Source organism: Neomonachus schauinslandi, chromosome 5 (genome assembly GCF_002201575.2).
Source record: "Neomonachus schauinslandi chromosome 5, ASM220157v2, whole genome shotgun sequence".
Taxonomy (NCBI): domain Eukaryota; kingdom Metazoa; phylum Chordata; class Mammalia; order Carnivora; family Phocidae; genus Neomonachus; species Neomonachus schauinslandi.
Window position 1 is genome coordinate 26,160,910 of NC_058407.1, and position 15,150 is coordinate 26,176,059.

A 15,150-nucleotide genomic window follows, 5' to 3' on the forward strand; every position below is an offset into this window, starting at 1 on the left:
TTCTTTCTTTCTTTTTTATTAGGCTTCATACCCAACGTGGAGCTTGAACTCATGACCCTGAGATCAAGAGTCACATGCTCTACTGACTGAGCCAGCCAGGCATCCCTCATCTGGGGAATTTTAAATGTTTTCAGAAGGAACACAGGACATGATCTGGTTTATCTTTTAAAAACATAGTTTTATTTGGCCCAAGGCAATGAGAGTTTTTATATTGCTTGGCCTCATTTGAAGCCTAACACAACTTCCATACGAAAAATAAATACTAGAATGTTGATTGAATGTGCTTTTCATGGACGCTAACATTTTTTTCCTTGAATATGATGCTGTTTATGATTTTGGGAGAATGAAAGGGAGATTTTTATTTCTAATTGCTATTTGGTGATAATACTGCTGGCTTACATTAGAAAAAATAAAATTGCATAAAGGAAATAAGTTCCATATTGCAAAAGGGAAAGAAACTATTAAGGATCAGTTTTTTTTCTACTTCAAAGTTAAGTATATTATTTCTAAGCCCTATCTGATGGCTAGTTGTGTTCTGACCTATTTATAACAAAATTCTATACTACAGATTATCTAGTACATATGCAATTTTTTTTTATAGTACCCAAAACAAATTAAACCCTGACCTGCAGAGAATAACTTAATGATGAGGCTTAGGTTTGCTTTGGGAATGTACTTTGGGGCCTGAGTATCAAGTTCTGTTTCCTGGCTCAGTCTTATTAAGCAACTTTTTGAAGGACACAAACCAAGCTGTGACCTCTAGTGTGGCTTTCTCTGGGTGCCCTGGCAATGGGGGACAGAAGTAGCTGTTCCAATTATGAGCTGGGTATGTTTGACCACATTCCCCCTATTACATATGGGAATGAGAGTATAGCGCTCACCTCCAGGCAGGATGACATACCTAGCATCTATAGAGTATGGTTCACCTACTTCTTTCTCCTAAGAGGTTATGATAAGGCACATGGGAAATAGAGTAGCAATAATGTCAAAAAATAAAAAAATTTAAAAAGAGGGGAAGGCTAATCACCAGGTCTAACAGTTACTCATTTGGTTCTAACTTCCTAGCACCCAAGGCACAAAGGGCAACATGATGATTGTTATCTGATAGACACCCCTAGCGTGTTGACTGTTATATTCACTTTACGTATTTGTCTAAGAAGCTGTACTTTAGTAGACAAGTTACTTTCCCTTGTAGGGACAATTACATTTTCTGGGGAAGGTACCTCTGACGAACAGAATATGGATTGAAATGAATCGCTAGGGTTCATAGTCAAGCTGCTATTTTTTTAAAACGGGCATTAAGCCAAATGAGGCTTAATGCAAGGGTTCTCCCAGTGCTGAGAGTCTAACTTCTGTGGTCAGTCCCCCTCATGTGAAGTTAGTCATTGTCATGTGTGTCTGAGAGGGTGCTAAGAAGTCCTCCGAGACCTCGTTTGGATAGGAGATGCTGAAAGACTGAAGGGCAGTGCTGGCTTCAGGGTTATCATTGAGAAGCTGAGGTTAAGTGCACTTTCTTCCCAAAACCCCCCACCCTCTGCCTTTTGGGGGTCAGGGAAGCAGTGAGTAAATGCCCTTCTTCCTGCTCACCGGCTAAGGGCTTGCAGACCCATCCTTTTCCCCTCCTTCAGAGCTGCCTCTCCTGCCTCGGTTCCTGGGGTGGTTCTCCTGGAGTACCATCATGTGGTTATTTCCACCTCTCCCCCAGCCCTCAGGGCAAGCACTCAGTCCTCTTCCTGCTCAGGTTTTACTGACACACACTGCCAGAAACTGGTGGGGAGTAGCTCCCTGGCAGGGAGGATTCCAGCCTGCCCCCCGGAAGTGGTCAGGTCAGGGCCCAGGGGTTCTCACACCCCTCAGTTTCTTCTAAGTGTAGGAACTAAAAGCCACAATGATGTTTATTCTGCATTTAGTCCTAAAATTGGAGTTTCCTGCTTCCCCTTCTTTAGAACGCACCATCCCACATCTCCCCACCAGAAGGAACTGTGAGCCCTTCCTTCTAGAAGGTTGCGTTCTTACTGCCTGGCCTGTAGGGGTGAGGGGCAGGTGGTAGGGGCTCGCTTCCCTTACCCAAACTTGCCCTTTTTTGAGGTACAGGTGATGCCCAGAAACTCCTTTCTCTTGGAAATAGCCCCCTTTTCGTGTCGCTTCACGTGCCTATATGGTCTGCCCCAACGGACCGTGGCTGTCCTTTACCTGCAGTTGGTATTCGGCGTACGTTGCTTGATTTTCGTTACCCTAGCCTTCCCCATCTGGCCTTTTCCCCTCTTTCATTTAATTCTTCTGTAGATTATACAGAAGCATCCAGGAAATTTACCAGATCAGACTCATTTTGTAAGGGATGAGTTTGTATCAATCAAAAGTGTGAGTTTTAAGCTATTTTGAAGACATCTACATTTTCTAGTGCATGTAACTCAGAGTAGGTTATCACTGCTGCCTGGTAGAGGCTTAATGAGAAGCTAATTATTTCTAATTACAGTATTGGGTGTTTGTAAGTGCTTGAAGATGCTTGAAGAATTTGTTTTTGAGAGCCTTAAATACTTTGTCTAATCGCCTTTCGTCTGTTAATTTGCAGTATCTGGATAAAGGATTGGTCCAGCAAAGGGATGTGTACTCCAGCCTCTGTTCCTAACGATCCTTAATCCCAGAGTAATGAGATGAACGTTACCTGCAGGCAAGAACTAGAACTTGTGATGCTGTCGAGTTTCTTTTGTCAGTGATGCTAAGAGAGGAAGAGGCAGGAGAAAATAAAACCTGCATGGTAAAACTAGTGACTCAGTTCCTGTCCTGGACACCGTGAACTTTAAAGAAGTTCAGTCCTTTTCCTGGGAAGGTTTTACTGACACACACTTAAAAGAAGTTCACAGTGTACTCTTGTCAGAGTTGAACTACAGAAGAAAGAACTGTTCTTTGTCTAAACTGATTAGAACAAACATTTTATGAAGACACTTTACCAATAAAATATCCTTTTGGGTACTATATGGAGAGCTTTACGGTTTTTCCCTTCTAGCAGGTAGTGGCAGGGAAAGGGGCATTCTTCTAAACTATAGGCACTGAATATTCTGTATACGTATCCACATGAATGTGTTCATTGTGTCATGATAAGGATGCTCAGCAGGCCTTCAGACTTACTTCTCCAGTGCAGATTAGCTCATTTAGCAAGAAAACGAGGTGTTGGGTGCTAGCATCCAGGGATTTGCTTGGCTTCCCTGGGTTTCATGTTTCTTGAGTGGCGCGATGTTTTGCAAGCACATATCCAGTTACCACAGAGTAGCAGGACGGAAGATGGCTTAGTAGTGTTGTGTGTATTACTAGCAGCAAAGTGCTACAAAGCTCACATTTTTTGGTAGAACATAAAAAACGTATCCCCTAAAGGGCCATGCTGGGCAGCACCTTGTTCTCTATGCCATATCACCCAGCCTGTGGAAGGGTGGTCTTCTCTTCTCTGCAGGCAGAGCCATGGCTTATCTCCTGAGTGCCTTTCCCCATGTGCGTCCAGAACTGAACCCCTCAGTTGCTAGGCCCTTAGTTAGATGCGGCTTGCCTCTTCTCCATGGGTCTCTTATCTCACTTCTCTGGTTTTTGCCTTGTTTCTCTCATTCTCTTTCTTGTCTTAGTGACTGTAAATGCTTGCCCGTGATTTCAAGAAAACAGTAAGCTTTTTTTTTTTTAATCCTCAGAATTACTCTGCCTAAACCACTGTGCCTGTTTCGCAGCACAGACGAAGGAGAATGGATGGACAGGCCGTACCCGACCTGAGATTGGTGTGGTGGCAGCCAGCGCCCCAGGGCTGCGGGCAGGCAGTGGCATGGGGGGTGATTTCAGGGTTGGCCTGTGGGAGGGAGAGGGTGCTGACAGAGCGGTCTAAACCAAACGCAGAGCTTTCCCACAAGTCCGGGTGCCCGTGGAAGGGACACTGCGGAATGGGTTCTCACACAGTTGGCGGCTGAGCTTAGGTTCTGTATCTTGCGTGTTTCATGTATCAGAGTTAAGCCCCAGCTAAGCTATTTATTATCTATGGAGGACATCAAGAAACATATATATTCTTTTATTTTTTTTTAAAGATTTATTTATTTGACAGAGACAGAGAGAGAGAGCACAAGTAGGCAGAGGGGCAGGCAGAGGGAGAGGGAGAAGCAGGCTGTCTGCTGAGCAGAGAGCCCTATGCAGGGTTCGATCCCAGGACGCTGGGATCGTGACCTGAGCCGAAGGCAGCCACTTTAACCGACTGAGCCACCCAGGCACCCCACAGATACATTCCTTATAAGCCTTGCTTTTCTCATCAGATAGAGATTCTTCTCATCATGAAGAATATGTGAATACTAAAAAAACTGTGTAGCACAATGCGTGACTCATCCCACAAGTACTCAGTCATTGTTAGGGAGGCAGGCTCTGGAGACAGACCGCCTGGGTTTCAGTCCTCACTCTACCACTTACTAGTTGTGTGCTGCTAGGCAACTTCTCTGGGCCTGGTTTTTTCATTTGTAAAATAGTAATAACAGTAGAAGATATCTCAGAATTTTTAACAAATGAGATGCCACTCGTGTCCCTAACATGACATTTTTTCTCCTGGGCATGTGGCAGGATTTTACTTCCCTGTCGTGTATGTCCCTTGAGATCAGCTAAGCCCAGTGCGGTGAACAGGGGAAACCACAGGTGTCTCTTCTGGTGGGAGTCTTTAGGCCCCAGCGAATGATTCGCCAAGTCCCCTGCCACGTCCACGGCCACCAGCAACATGGCATGCTCCCTCACAGCCCCGGGCCCTTGGCTGATTGCCAGCCGTCTTGTTAGTACGGGCAAGAAAGGAACTTTTTCTTCTTTTCCTTTCTTTCTTTTTTTTTTTTTTTTTAGCCACTGAGATTTTGGCATTATTGCCACAGCGAAGCCTAGCACATTATGATGGGCAAGCCACAGGAACAGCCCTGCCTCTGGACTTGAAGTTAGATTCTGGCCAAAATGAGTGAGAGGACAGAATGTCAGCTGTGTTGGCTCGGACACCTGGCCACGAGGACTTGTGAGCGCCTTTGGATACTTGCAGCTCCTTTGGGGGCCTTGCAAGCACCCTCCTGTGTGCTGGGAAGTACCTGTTGCTTGGGAAATGACAGCCGGTTTGAAGGACCTGACTCTTTCCTTGTACGACTGATGAGCTCGAGCAGCTTTCCTTAACACCAGAGGTTCATCGTCTCAGGCCTCGGCTGTTCTGTCTCCCTAGTTCTGACCTCTCCGTGCGTCTGCATGTTCCGGCCCCTCAGTGAACCCTGGAGCCTCAGCCTGTGCCCTCCAGGCATCCACCCCTGTTCTTCGCTTTCCCTTTCCCAGTTCTCTTGGGTGGGGTTTTGCGTGGTGTGCCTCTGCCCAGGTTATCCTTCCCTTTCGTTCATTTTCCTCGGGAGCTTTTAGGGGTTAAATGTGCAACGTCATGGAGAGAGCCCTCTTTGGAAGCCTGCACAGTGTTCGAGCAGCCCTGTACTGTCAGTGACTGAGCTGGGCCTGGCTTCCTGGTGAGCAAGGTGAGCTCACTTACGCTGGGTTGGAAGCTTGCATTGTTGCAGAGATGACTCAGTGTCCGTTTTTGACGTTAGTCCAGGGCTTAGGCTTTTCTGTAGCCTTTGTTCCAGAACATTGAGGTGACAGGGGAAATGTTTCTGCTGCTGGAAGGAAAATGTTATTAGGAATGGCTTTTCACTAGGATGCTGGTGGTCTGCCTTCCTCATACACAAAGAATAACCAGGTAATTCCAAGTGTACTGAAAGGGGCTAGCAGTCATTTTTTAAAAATAGTATCTCTTCTGCCAAAATGGTAATTTGTGTTCATTATCTTCTTTGAATTGGAAAATACGGAAACATAATAAGAAGAATGGCTCCCCTTAACCCCACCGTGCAAAGATAACCATTGTGTGGAGCTTGTTTTCCTTTCCATTTTTACATACAGGTACATTTTTAAACCAGATTAGAATGACAACAATAGCAAACCTTTTTTTGAAATCATCCTCTGTGCCAGGAACTCTTTAAGTACTTTATGTGCCTTGTCTCATTTATTCCTCACAACTCTTTGAAGAAGGACTATCTCTATTTGACAGAAGAGGAAACTGAGACACAGAAAGACGAGGTCATTTTTCTGAAGTCACACAGCTCATAAGAGTGGCGTCAAGACTGAAACCAAAAGCACTCTTGTCTCCAGAGCCCAGGGTCTTGACTATTTCATGATAACGTGTCACAGTAAAGATAGCTTGGATTAAATTTCATGGAATTTTGCGGTGTTAGCTCTGAGTAGTCTGGCTTGATCTCCTTATAGATGAGGAAGTTGAAGCCTACAGAAGTGACCTGATTTAGCTAAGAGCACATAACGAGTTGCTGTCAGTGCCCAAACTGGAACGTGCATCTCCTGATGCACACAGTTCACGTGCACGTTGACGCCAGGTCAGCCGGGAAGCTTTGTCCTCCGTGGGTCCCACCCTGAAACAGCTGTACTGAGCGCAGGTACCCGCAGGGCCGGCTCCAGGTTAAGTGGAGGACGGAGGACGCCCACAGCCTTCTCCCCAGCTCATAGAGGAAATTTCCCTCCGAATTTAGGGAACTATGGGCATCTGGTAGTGATGTGTGCAGCTGACTCTTAATTACCCTGCAGAGCTAGGGCTGTAAAAGGCTATAAAAAGGTGCGGCCCAACAATAGTTTCAACCTTCTACCCTCATCAAACATTTTTAACTGAGATTTGCTGACAAGCAGTAAGATTGATTTGAGCTTTGAATGCTGTCACTTTCCCCAACCTGGATTCTCGAGGACATGCCAAGCATTGTTACAACTTTAAAGTGAGCCAGAAGTCAGGCAACTCTGTGTGCGCCAACATTCCTGAGTGTTCGAGGCTGTCCTGACCCATCGGGTCGCCACTGCGGGGTGGCCAGCTGAGGTGGGGTCGAGGATTAAAGGAGGAACAGGTGGTGACTTATTCCTGCTTTTGGGAAGGTAAGTGTAAAAGCCTCTGCATCTCCCAATACGGTGGACTTCTCAGTACCAAGCAGGTTTGGGTGTTTTTTCTTAAAATAACTTAATCTGATCTTTGAGCTCCAGAGGGTAAAAACAAGGTCTTCGGACTCTCATAGACAAAGTGGAGCAAAAAAGACAAGAAGAGTGAGTGGCATGCTGTTAGAGGTGAGGCTCGTGGTTACCCCCGGAGGTGGGAGTGAGGTACTTATGATTGAAGGGGGTACGGGGAGCTTCAGTTTTGTTTTATTGGGTTGGTTTTTTTGTTTGTTTTTTAGGGAGGGAGGGAGGGAGAAGGGCTGAGGGAGAGGGAGAGAGAGAGAATCTTAAGCAGTCTCCAAGCCCAGCACAGAGCCTAACTTGGGGCTGGATCTCACAAGCCTGAGATCACGACCTGAGCTGAAATCAAGAGCCAGAGGCTTGACTGACTGAGCCACCCAGGCGCCCCTTTGTTTTGTTTGTTTGTTTTGTTTTACTGGGTCCTGGTTATGTAGTATATCCAGTTTGTGAAAGTTCATTGAGCTTTATTCTTCTTATGTGTGCTCTTTTCTGTGTGTAAATTATACTTCAGTTAAAGTTTAAAAGTCTGTGTTATCTTGTTGCACACTGATCCTCAGAAAAATCTCCCAAATTAGTTGAAACAGTTTGAAATGATATAGAACTTATTACCCAGCTATTGGGAAAACAGCTCTGCCTGAAATTATCAGGTCCATATGGGCAGAACGTCCAAGGTCATTTTCTTGATTCTATTAAAATATATCTTAAGTGATTTCAGTGTGACTCTCCTAGAATAAAGAATGATGTCATTTGAGTTCAGCAAACATTATCGACAGCCTCGTGTGAATAGGGACAGAACTAACACTACAAACTGGGTATGGTATGGCACGTCTCTCACCTGAAGGAGCCTGTACTCTGGGGGATTGAATCCACGGATGAGGGATACAGGATGCTTCAGGTGGTGCCACAAAAGCAACATGGAAGGTCACAGAAAGAATAGGCAGCTTTCTGATGGACTGGAAACAGCTTCATGGCATAAGTGGGATTTTAAGAGGCTCTTCCAAAATATGTGAGATTTTGATAAGCAGAAGTGGATGGGTGGTAGGCACCCTTCATATGAGAAAATCCATAGATAATTCACATACATCCTGGGAACTTTGGGTTGTATGGTTCACTTAAGATGAATGGCATCCATTAGGCCTGACAGGTAAGCGAGGTCTTATAGTGGCCGGGTTGTATTATTTAATTTGGGAGGCTCTGGGGAGCCGAAGAAAGTTTCTGAGAAGTAGAATAGCATAATTAGATCAGTGAATATCTCCAGTGAAATCAAATTTGTAGCTTCTTGATTGTACAGTTACCACAGATTGCCCTGTGTGCCCCAAATAATCATTTTCTAGATTTTGTGCATTCTATGTTACTGTGTTTGAACCCATTCGTGTTTGGGTTCACTAGCGAGCCATGTACCTAGTTTCCTTGAGCTCCCCATGGTCATCTCTCTGGGACTTGAAGATGATGATCCTATACTTTCTTTATTCCCTACACCCATCCTTCCATCTTGACCAGGTGACATCACAATTTTTTTATCCTTTTTTCTAGTCTTACAAGTGATTTGGTATTTATTTCCTTCCAGCCTTTCCTACATGATGCTCTTCTGCCAGATAAAAACTCCCAGTGTTTCTTATTTGTAGCAAAATTGTGTGTTGGAGGAGAGGGGCCAAGAAATAATGTTAACAAACTTTCGTGAGTTGTGTAGGAGGACTGACTCACCAACCTGGGATTGTGTCCCACCATGCCATTGGGCTCCTTTCTCTGGGAAAAAGCACCGGGTAGGATTTTTCGTGGGACAAAGTGTTAATACTTCATTGTTGGAAATGAATGCATTCAAGTCTGGGTCACTTGGGCAGGGGAAGATGTGTTAGTATCTTATTAATATTTTGCTGTTTCTGCCTACTCTTCCCTAAAACGCAAGATAACTTGTGCCTAATATTGTCTCCTGTTTGGTCTCCGTTGAGACTCTGTTTCAAGGCATTATTTTAATCAAAGGGCAGTTAACTTGACAAGTAAGCTGCTTTGGTTGAGATGTTATGAACCTTTGTTTAGAGATTGCATTCAGACCCTACAAAGGCTTGTCTTTAGTCCTTTGGGGACATCTTGATAGGGTGTCCTGACGTAGAAAGAGAACCCAGTTAGGGTGACTTGGGTTCAAATCCTGCCTCTTGCCATCTCAGTTTGTACGTACATGGGTTTAATGTAGTCTCTACCTGGCATGGTAGTGAGGATTGAACAGGATGACACATACAAACATCCATAGTACCTAGCGCCCAGACTACCTTTGCCTTTCCCTTTTGGAGCACAAACTAGTTAACGCTCCTCGCCATGGTGCTCAGTGATACTTTGCACTTCTTCCCCAGGTGGTGGCCCTTCAGTGAGAAAGCCCCTTCACTTAGTATTACCACTTGTTCTTGTTTTTAAATCACTTCAGTTGTGGTTGGGGGGTTATTCATTTCCACATCTAAATACAGTTGTATTACTCAGTAAAATTAATCTCCTATCACATCTGTTTAATGATTCCATTAAAAAGAAAATAATTTCTTGTGTTGATGAATGTACCTGCTGAAACTATTTTCTCATTCTTCTGTTACATGATTGGGTTCTGAACTGGGTGCATTTCCCACAGTGCTGCAATTCACAGTGAATGGGGCGTGGCAGACACCCCAGTTACCTGGGCATTTTGGGAAACTGGCACTGATTGGTAACCTCGTGCCATTATGCATTTTCTACCCTGGCAACTGGCAGTTGTCATCTAATCAGACAAAGCATCGGACACCCTGGGAGACCAGCATCTCACAGTTAGTACACATGGATGCAGGACGGAGTTAGACTGCCCTCTATTCAACTGGGGAGGATAGTATAGGGAGTTTTTATCTCATGAATACTTACAGTTTAAAGATTTATGTATTTATTTGAGAGAGAGAGAGAGAGTGCGCACACACGAGTGGGGAGAGGGAGAGAAAATCTCAAGCAGACTCCCTGCTGATTGCGGGGCCCACATAGGGCTTGATCTCATGACCCTGAGATCATGACCCAAGCCGAAACCAAGAGTCCGACGTTCAACCGCCTGAGCCCCCCAGGTGCCCCTGAATACTTGCAGTTTAAAAATCTGGGACCTGAAGTATGTCTGTTGTGTGTGCACAGATTCTCTCACAAAAACTATGCCTTTGACTTCCAGCCTTAAAGTGCTTCTTCCCTGTCGCTTGCAGGTAGAACGTCATGACATGAATACCTTAAGCCTGCCCCCGAACATTCGCCGAGGGGGGTCAGACACCAACCTCAACTTTGATGTACCAGATGGCATCCTGGACTTCCACAAGGTCAAACTCAGTGCAGACAGCCTGAAACAAAAAATCCTGAAGGTGACAGAGCAGATAAAAATTGAGCAGACGTCCCGCGATGGGAATGTTGCGGAGTATCTGAAACTGGTCAGCAGTGCAGATAAGCAGCAGGCCGGCCGCATCAAACAGGTCTTCGAGAAGAAGAATCAGAAGTCCGCTCACTCCATCGCCCAGCTCCAGAAGAAGTTAGAGCAGTATCACAGAAAGCTCAGGGAGCTCGAGCAGAACGGAGCCTCCAGAAGCTCCAAGGACATTTCCAAAGACAACCTCCACTCTCTGAGAGATGCCTCCGCGAAATCTCGAACTGCTCCCCCCGGCCCGGAGTGCGGGAAGTCAGGCATGCCAGGCGTGTCCCTCACTCCGCCCGTGTTCGTCTTCAACAAGTCCAGAGAGTTCGCCAACCTGATCCGGAATAAGTTCGGCAGCGCCGACAACATCGCGCACTTGAAGAACTCCTTAGAGGAGTTTCGGCCCGAGGGGAGTCCCCGGGCCTATGGGGGCAGCGCCACCATCGTGAACAAACCCAAGTACGGCAGCGACGACGAGTGTTCAAGCGGCACGTCGGGCTCCGCGGACAGTAACGGGAACCAGTCCTTCGGGGCCAGTGGAGCTGGCACGCTGGACAGCCAGGGCAAGCTGACCATGGTCCTGGAGGAGCTGAGGGAGATCAAGGACACGCAGGCTCAGCTGGCTGAGGACATCGAAGCGCTCAAAGTGCAGTTCAAGAGAGAATACGGTTTTATTTCTCAGACGCTGCAAGAGGAAAGATACAGGTATTTCAGCTTATTCTCTTGCAGTTCTTTCAGAAGCATGACTTACTGCCGCCAGATTGCCTTCTTGAAAGTGATACACTGATGGTTGCATTTTCCACGAATGTGGATATGGATCAAAAAAGTTAAGAATCCGTAGTTTTTTTCCTACCTCATGGTGCTAAGCTTTATAACTCGTGACTTACAGTTTGACGCTTTAGAGAAAGTTGTGTGAATCTTTTAAAATGTCACTGTGTGGTCTATGACTCGTGCACGCTGAGCTCCTGACTCAGTAGACTTCTGGGATGCAGTTTCATTACACTAATTCACAGATCTGTATTTTATTTTCCTCTGTAGTAACTGTCAAGTAAAAAACCCCACTGCATTGTTCAACAAGGTCGATTTTCTTTACTACATCAATCTTAAAGTCTTCATGTAGTACACATTTTTTTATATACTATATTTTGCACATTGAACTTTTCTCCTTAAATGAAGAGTCTTCAAAAGAAATAGAGTAGAATGTAAATTCAAATCTTGAGAATTATATTAGCCGATTTTAAAAGGTATTTTGTAGGCTGGCTTCTGTGTGCTTCTAACTTATTAATAAAAATATTAATACAAAGTGATTTTCCACCATTTCCCCAGTAAAAAGATTCCCCAAAGTTTTTTTTTTTAAGACTTTCTTTCTTTTTTAAGTTATCTCTACACCAACGTGAGGCTTGAACCCACAACTCTGAGATCAGGAGTCGTACATTCCACTGACCGAGCCAGCCAGGTGCCCCCAAAAGTTAATTTCTTTTTTTTTGGACAAAATGAATATGTTAACTTATAAAAATATAGATTAAAAAAATTCAATGCCCATTACATATTGTAAGATTAAACTTTAAATTTTACTTACACATTTTATATCTCCTAGATGGTATTAATTTAGAAATGTGGCTTTTTTTTCCAGCTCTTATGTTTTATTCAGCAGTTTTTTAAAACTTTCAGCATACATCTTTGACTTTGGTTTCTTTGTCACATAACTATTATTGAGTCACAGGTTTTCCAGAGAATATTGACTTGAATTCCATCTGAAGAGTTTGGCATACAGTACCCTTTGGATCCAAATTTTATCCCGTCACAAATATCCATTTACATAAATGTAGGACAGTTTTTATTCTTGTTTGTCATATAGCTATGTTTGTGATCTTTCGGAGTTAGCCACTGTATTGCTTGCTATAAGAGATCTTTAAAAGGCTTTTACACCAACATTGGATACCTATGAAGTCCTAGCTGAGAATAATCATTAAATCTGCATTAAATTTTTTTGGTCTTACTTTTTCCCCTGAGGTATGTATAATTGACATATGATCTCACAATCTCTCTCCCTCCCTCCTTCCCTCTTTCTCTCTCTCGCCCTTTAATGACTCTATCAGGTGACCTCTGTAAGCCCCTAACGCTGACATTGAGAGAAGTCATTTCAGACTAAGGCATTCCCCAAACAGTGCTTCCTGTTTTCAAATAAACATAAGTTTTTGAATATAATAAGACCAGTCCCTCTTCTGTGAGGAAAATGGGAGGTGGGAATGGAAATCTTTGTTCTTCTGTTACTTAAGATTTGGACTTCTGGAAATGCCACCCGATAAGCTATTTATAATTTGTAATGAGCTTAATTTTTCATCGGCACTTGAGTTCCAAGAACTGAAACATGTTTTCAGAATTAGAGGTTACATTGGGAAATGGTGGAATTGGCTCTAGTAGAGAAGTTGGTTCTTTCCTCGTGGGCTCTGGTGTGTGAGAGCCGTGCCTGTGAACCAGAAGGCTCTGTGCAGGCAGGAGAGGGGGGAGCCCTCGGGTGCCAGGCAGCCCTGTCTCTTGACCAGCCTTGGTGAACGTGTCAGGTCTGTTCTGTCATCAACTGCAACCAGTGAAGGTGCTTGTCCGATGTGGGTGGAAATGCCGAATTTGGTGTGCGTGTCACCTCAGGAGTGAGGACAGAGAAGTTAAGATGGCAGAGACCACCTTCCTAGAGCTGGAATTCAGTGTTCTCCAAAAGCGTGTTCCCCACAGCTAGACGTAGTCTTTTTTTTTTAATTTTATTTATTTGTTTGACAGAGAGCACAGCATGGGGGCAGGAGGCAGAGGGAGAGGGAGAGGGAGAAGCAGTCTCGCTGAGCAGGGAGCCCGATGCGGGGCTCGATCCCAGGACCCCGGGACCATGACCCGAGCCGAAGGCAGACGCTTAACGACTGAGCCACCCTGGCACCCCTAGACGTATTCTTTCGGAAACATAGTCTTCCAGGGACTGAGAACAAGGAGGCATTTGGAGTGTCACACTCAGAATCAGCTCCTCTCTTTGCAAAGGTATGAGCACCTGGAAGACCAGCTCCATGACCTGACAGACCTGCATCAGCACGAGACCGCCAACCTGAAGCAGGGCCTTGCCAGCATCGAGGAGAAGGTGGCTTACCAGGCCTACGAGCGCTCACGGGACATCCAGGTACCGTTCCTCTCGTCACTACACGCTCACGTGGGCTCATCCCAGCCTCAGATTCATTTAACAAACTGTAAACGCATTACCCGTAAGCCCTAAAGGATTTCTGGCACGGGGAGCAAAATGGTTTCTCTGCACCATCATCTTCCACCTTATTAGCCCCATTAGCTCATGTCAGAAGTGTCACTGAGTAAAGAGGCTATTCTCTGTGTACCTTTTTGGGTTAACAAATATTTATTATCTACCCAAGACCATTGTCTATAACCTCTCCTCCTCCCCCACCCCCACCACCAAAACTGCTAAAACTTTCTAAACATGAGGCAGACCTTGCCTTCAAGAAGCTTACTTGAGTGGGGGTGGGGGGAAGTCAGGATTAGGTCAGCTGCCAAGCAGCTCAAGAAAACATGAGCAGGGGCCAAGTGCCATGGTGCAGACGGTGAAAGCCACAGGATTCAGACGCACAGTGGCCAACAAGCTAGGAACTGGTGGGGCAGTTGGTCATTCTGTGGTGAAGTCTTGCATTTCAGGCTCAAGTCTGGCATTTACCAGTTGGGTAACCCTGAGCAAGGCTTGAATCTGTTTACTCATCTGCATGAGAGTAGATTTGATAGCTGTAAGAATTTCAAGGACTTGAGTGCATACCATGCGCCATATGCTAGCCAAACACTCTACATGCCTTTTCCCTCCCCATCTACTCCTCACAACAACAATTGCTGTCAAGCAATTCTACTGTTTTCCCCATTCCTCAGATGTGGAGACTAAGGCAGAGAGGTTCAGTGACGTGGACCGAGGTCTTGCCAACAGTCCTTGAGTAAGGAGTGTGAAAGAATGTCCCGAGAGAGTGGGACTTGCAGGGCTGGTCGGATCTGGATGGAGGGAAGGAAGGGCTTGCTGCGTCACTATAAACGAAGGCACGTTTCAGGCGCCTGGGTGGCTCAGGTGGTTGAGCGACTGCCTTCGGCTCAGGTCATGATCCTGGAGTCCTGGGATCGAGTCCCACATCGGGCTCCCTGCTCAGCAGGGAGTCTGCTGCTCCCTCTGACCCTCCCCCACTCTCATGTGCTCTCTCTCTCTCTCATTCTCTCTCTCAGATAAATAAAATCTTAAAAAAAAAAAAATGAAGGCACGTTTCAGTATTAATATGATGGTAGCACGGTAGTGAAACAACCTAGGCTTCTGGAATGCTTTTTTTTTTCCTGCTACCAGAGGGTCTCTTTCTTTTCTCCCAGCTTTACTGAGCTATGATTGACGTATCCCTTTGCATTAGTTTAAAGTGTACAACATAATGATTTGATACATATAATATATATAGTGCACAGTGATCACCACAGTTAGTCTAGTTAACAGCTGTCACCTCACGTGGTTAACTCATTTTTTTCTTGGCGATGAGAACTTTTAAGACCTACTCTCCTGGCAGCTGTCAAATATGTAAGACAGAAAGGTTAGCTAGTCACCATGCTGCACATTACATCCTCAGGACTTACTTGTCTTATAACTACAAGTCTGTACCTTTTGCCACTTTCCCCGATTTCCCCTCCCCTGTCACCGCCCCCCCCCC

General features: G+C 45.2%; 1 protein-coding gene across 1 annotated transcript in view; it reads left to right on the top strand.

The window, feature by feature from the left end:
* The first annotated feature begins 10,229 nt into the window (after window positions 1-10,229).
* The window catches only part of TMCC3 (transmembrane and coiled-coil domain family 3), a 9,462-nt gene continuing 4,541 nt past the window's right edge, over window positions 10,230-15,150 (top strand). The window contains exons 1-2 of the mRNA XM_021687527.1: window positions 10,230-11,140; window positions 13,463-13,598. Coding sequence (XP_021543202.1) covers window positions 10,251-11,140; window positions 13,463-13,598 — 1,026 coding nt within the window. The 5' untranslated portion in view covers window positions 10,230-10,250. The remainder of the gene's footprint in view (window positions 11,141-13,462; window positions 13,599-15,150) is intronic.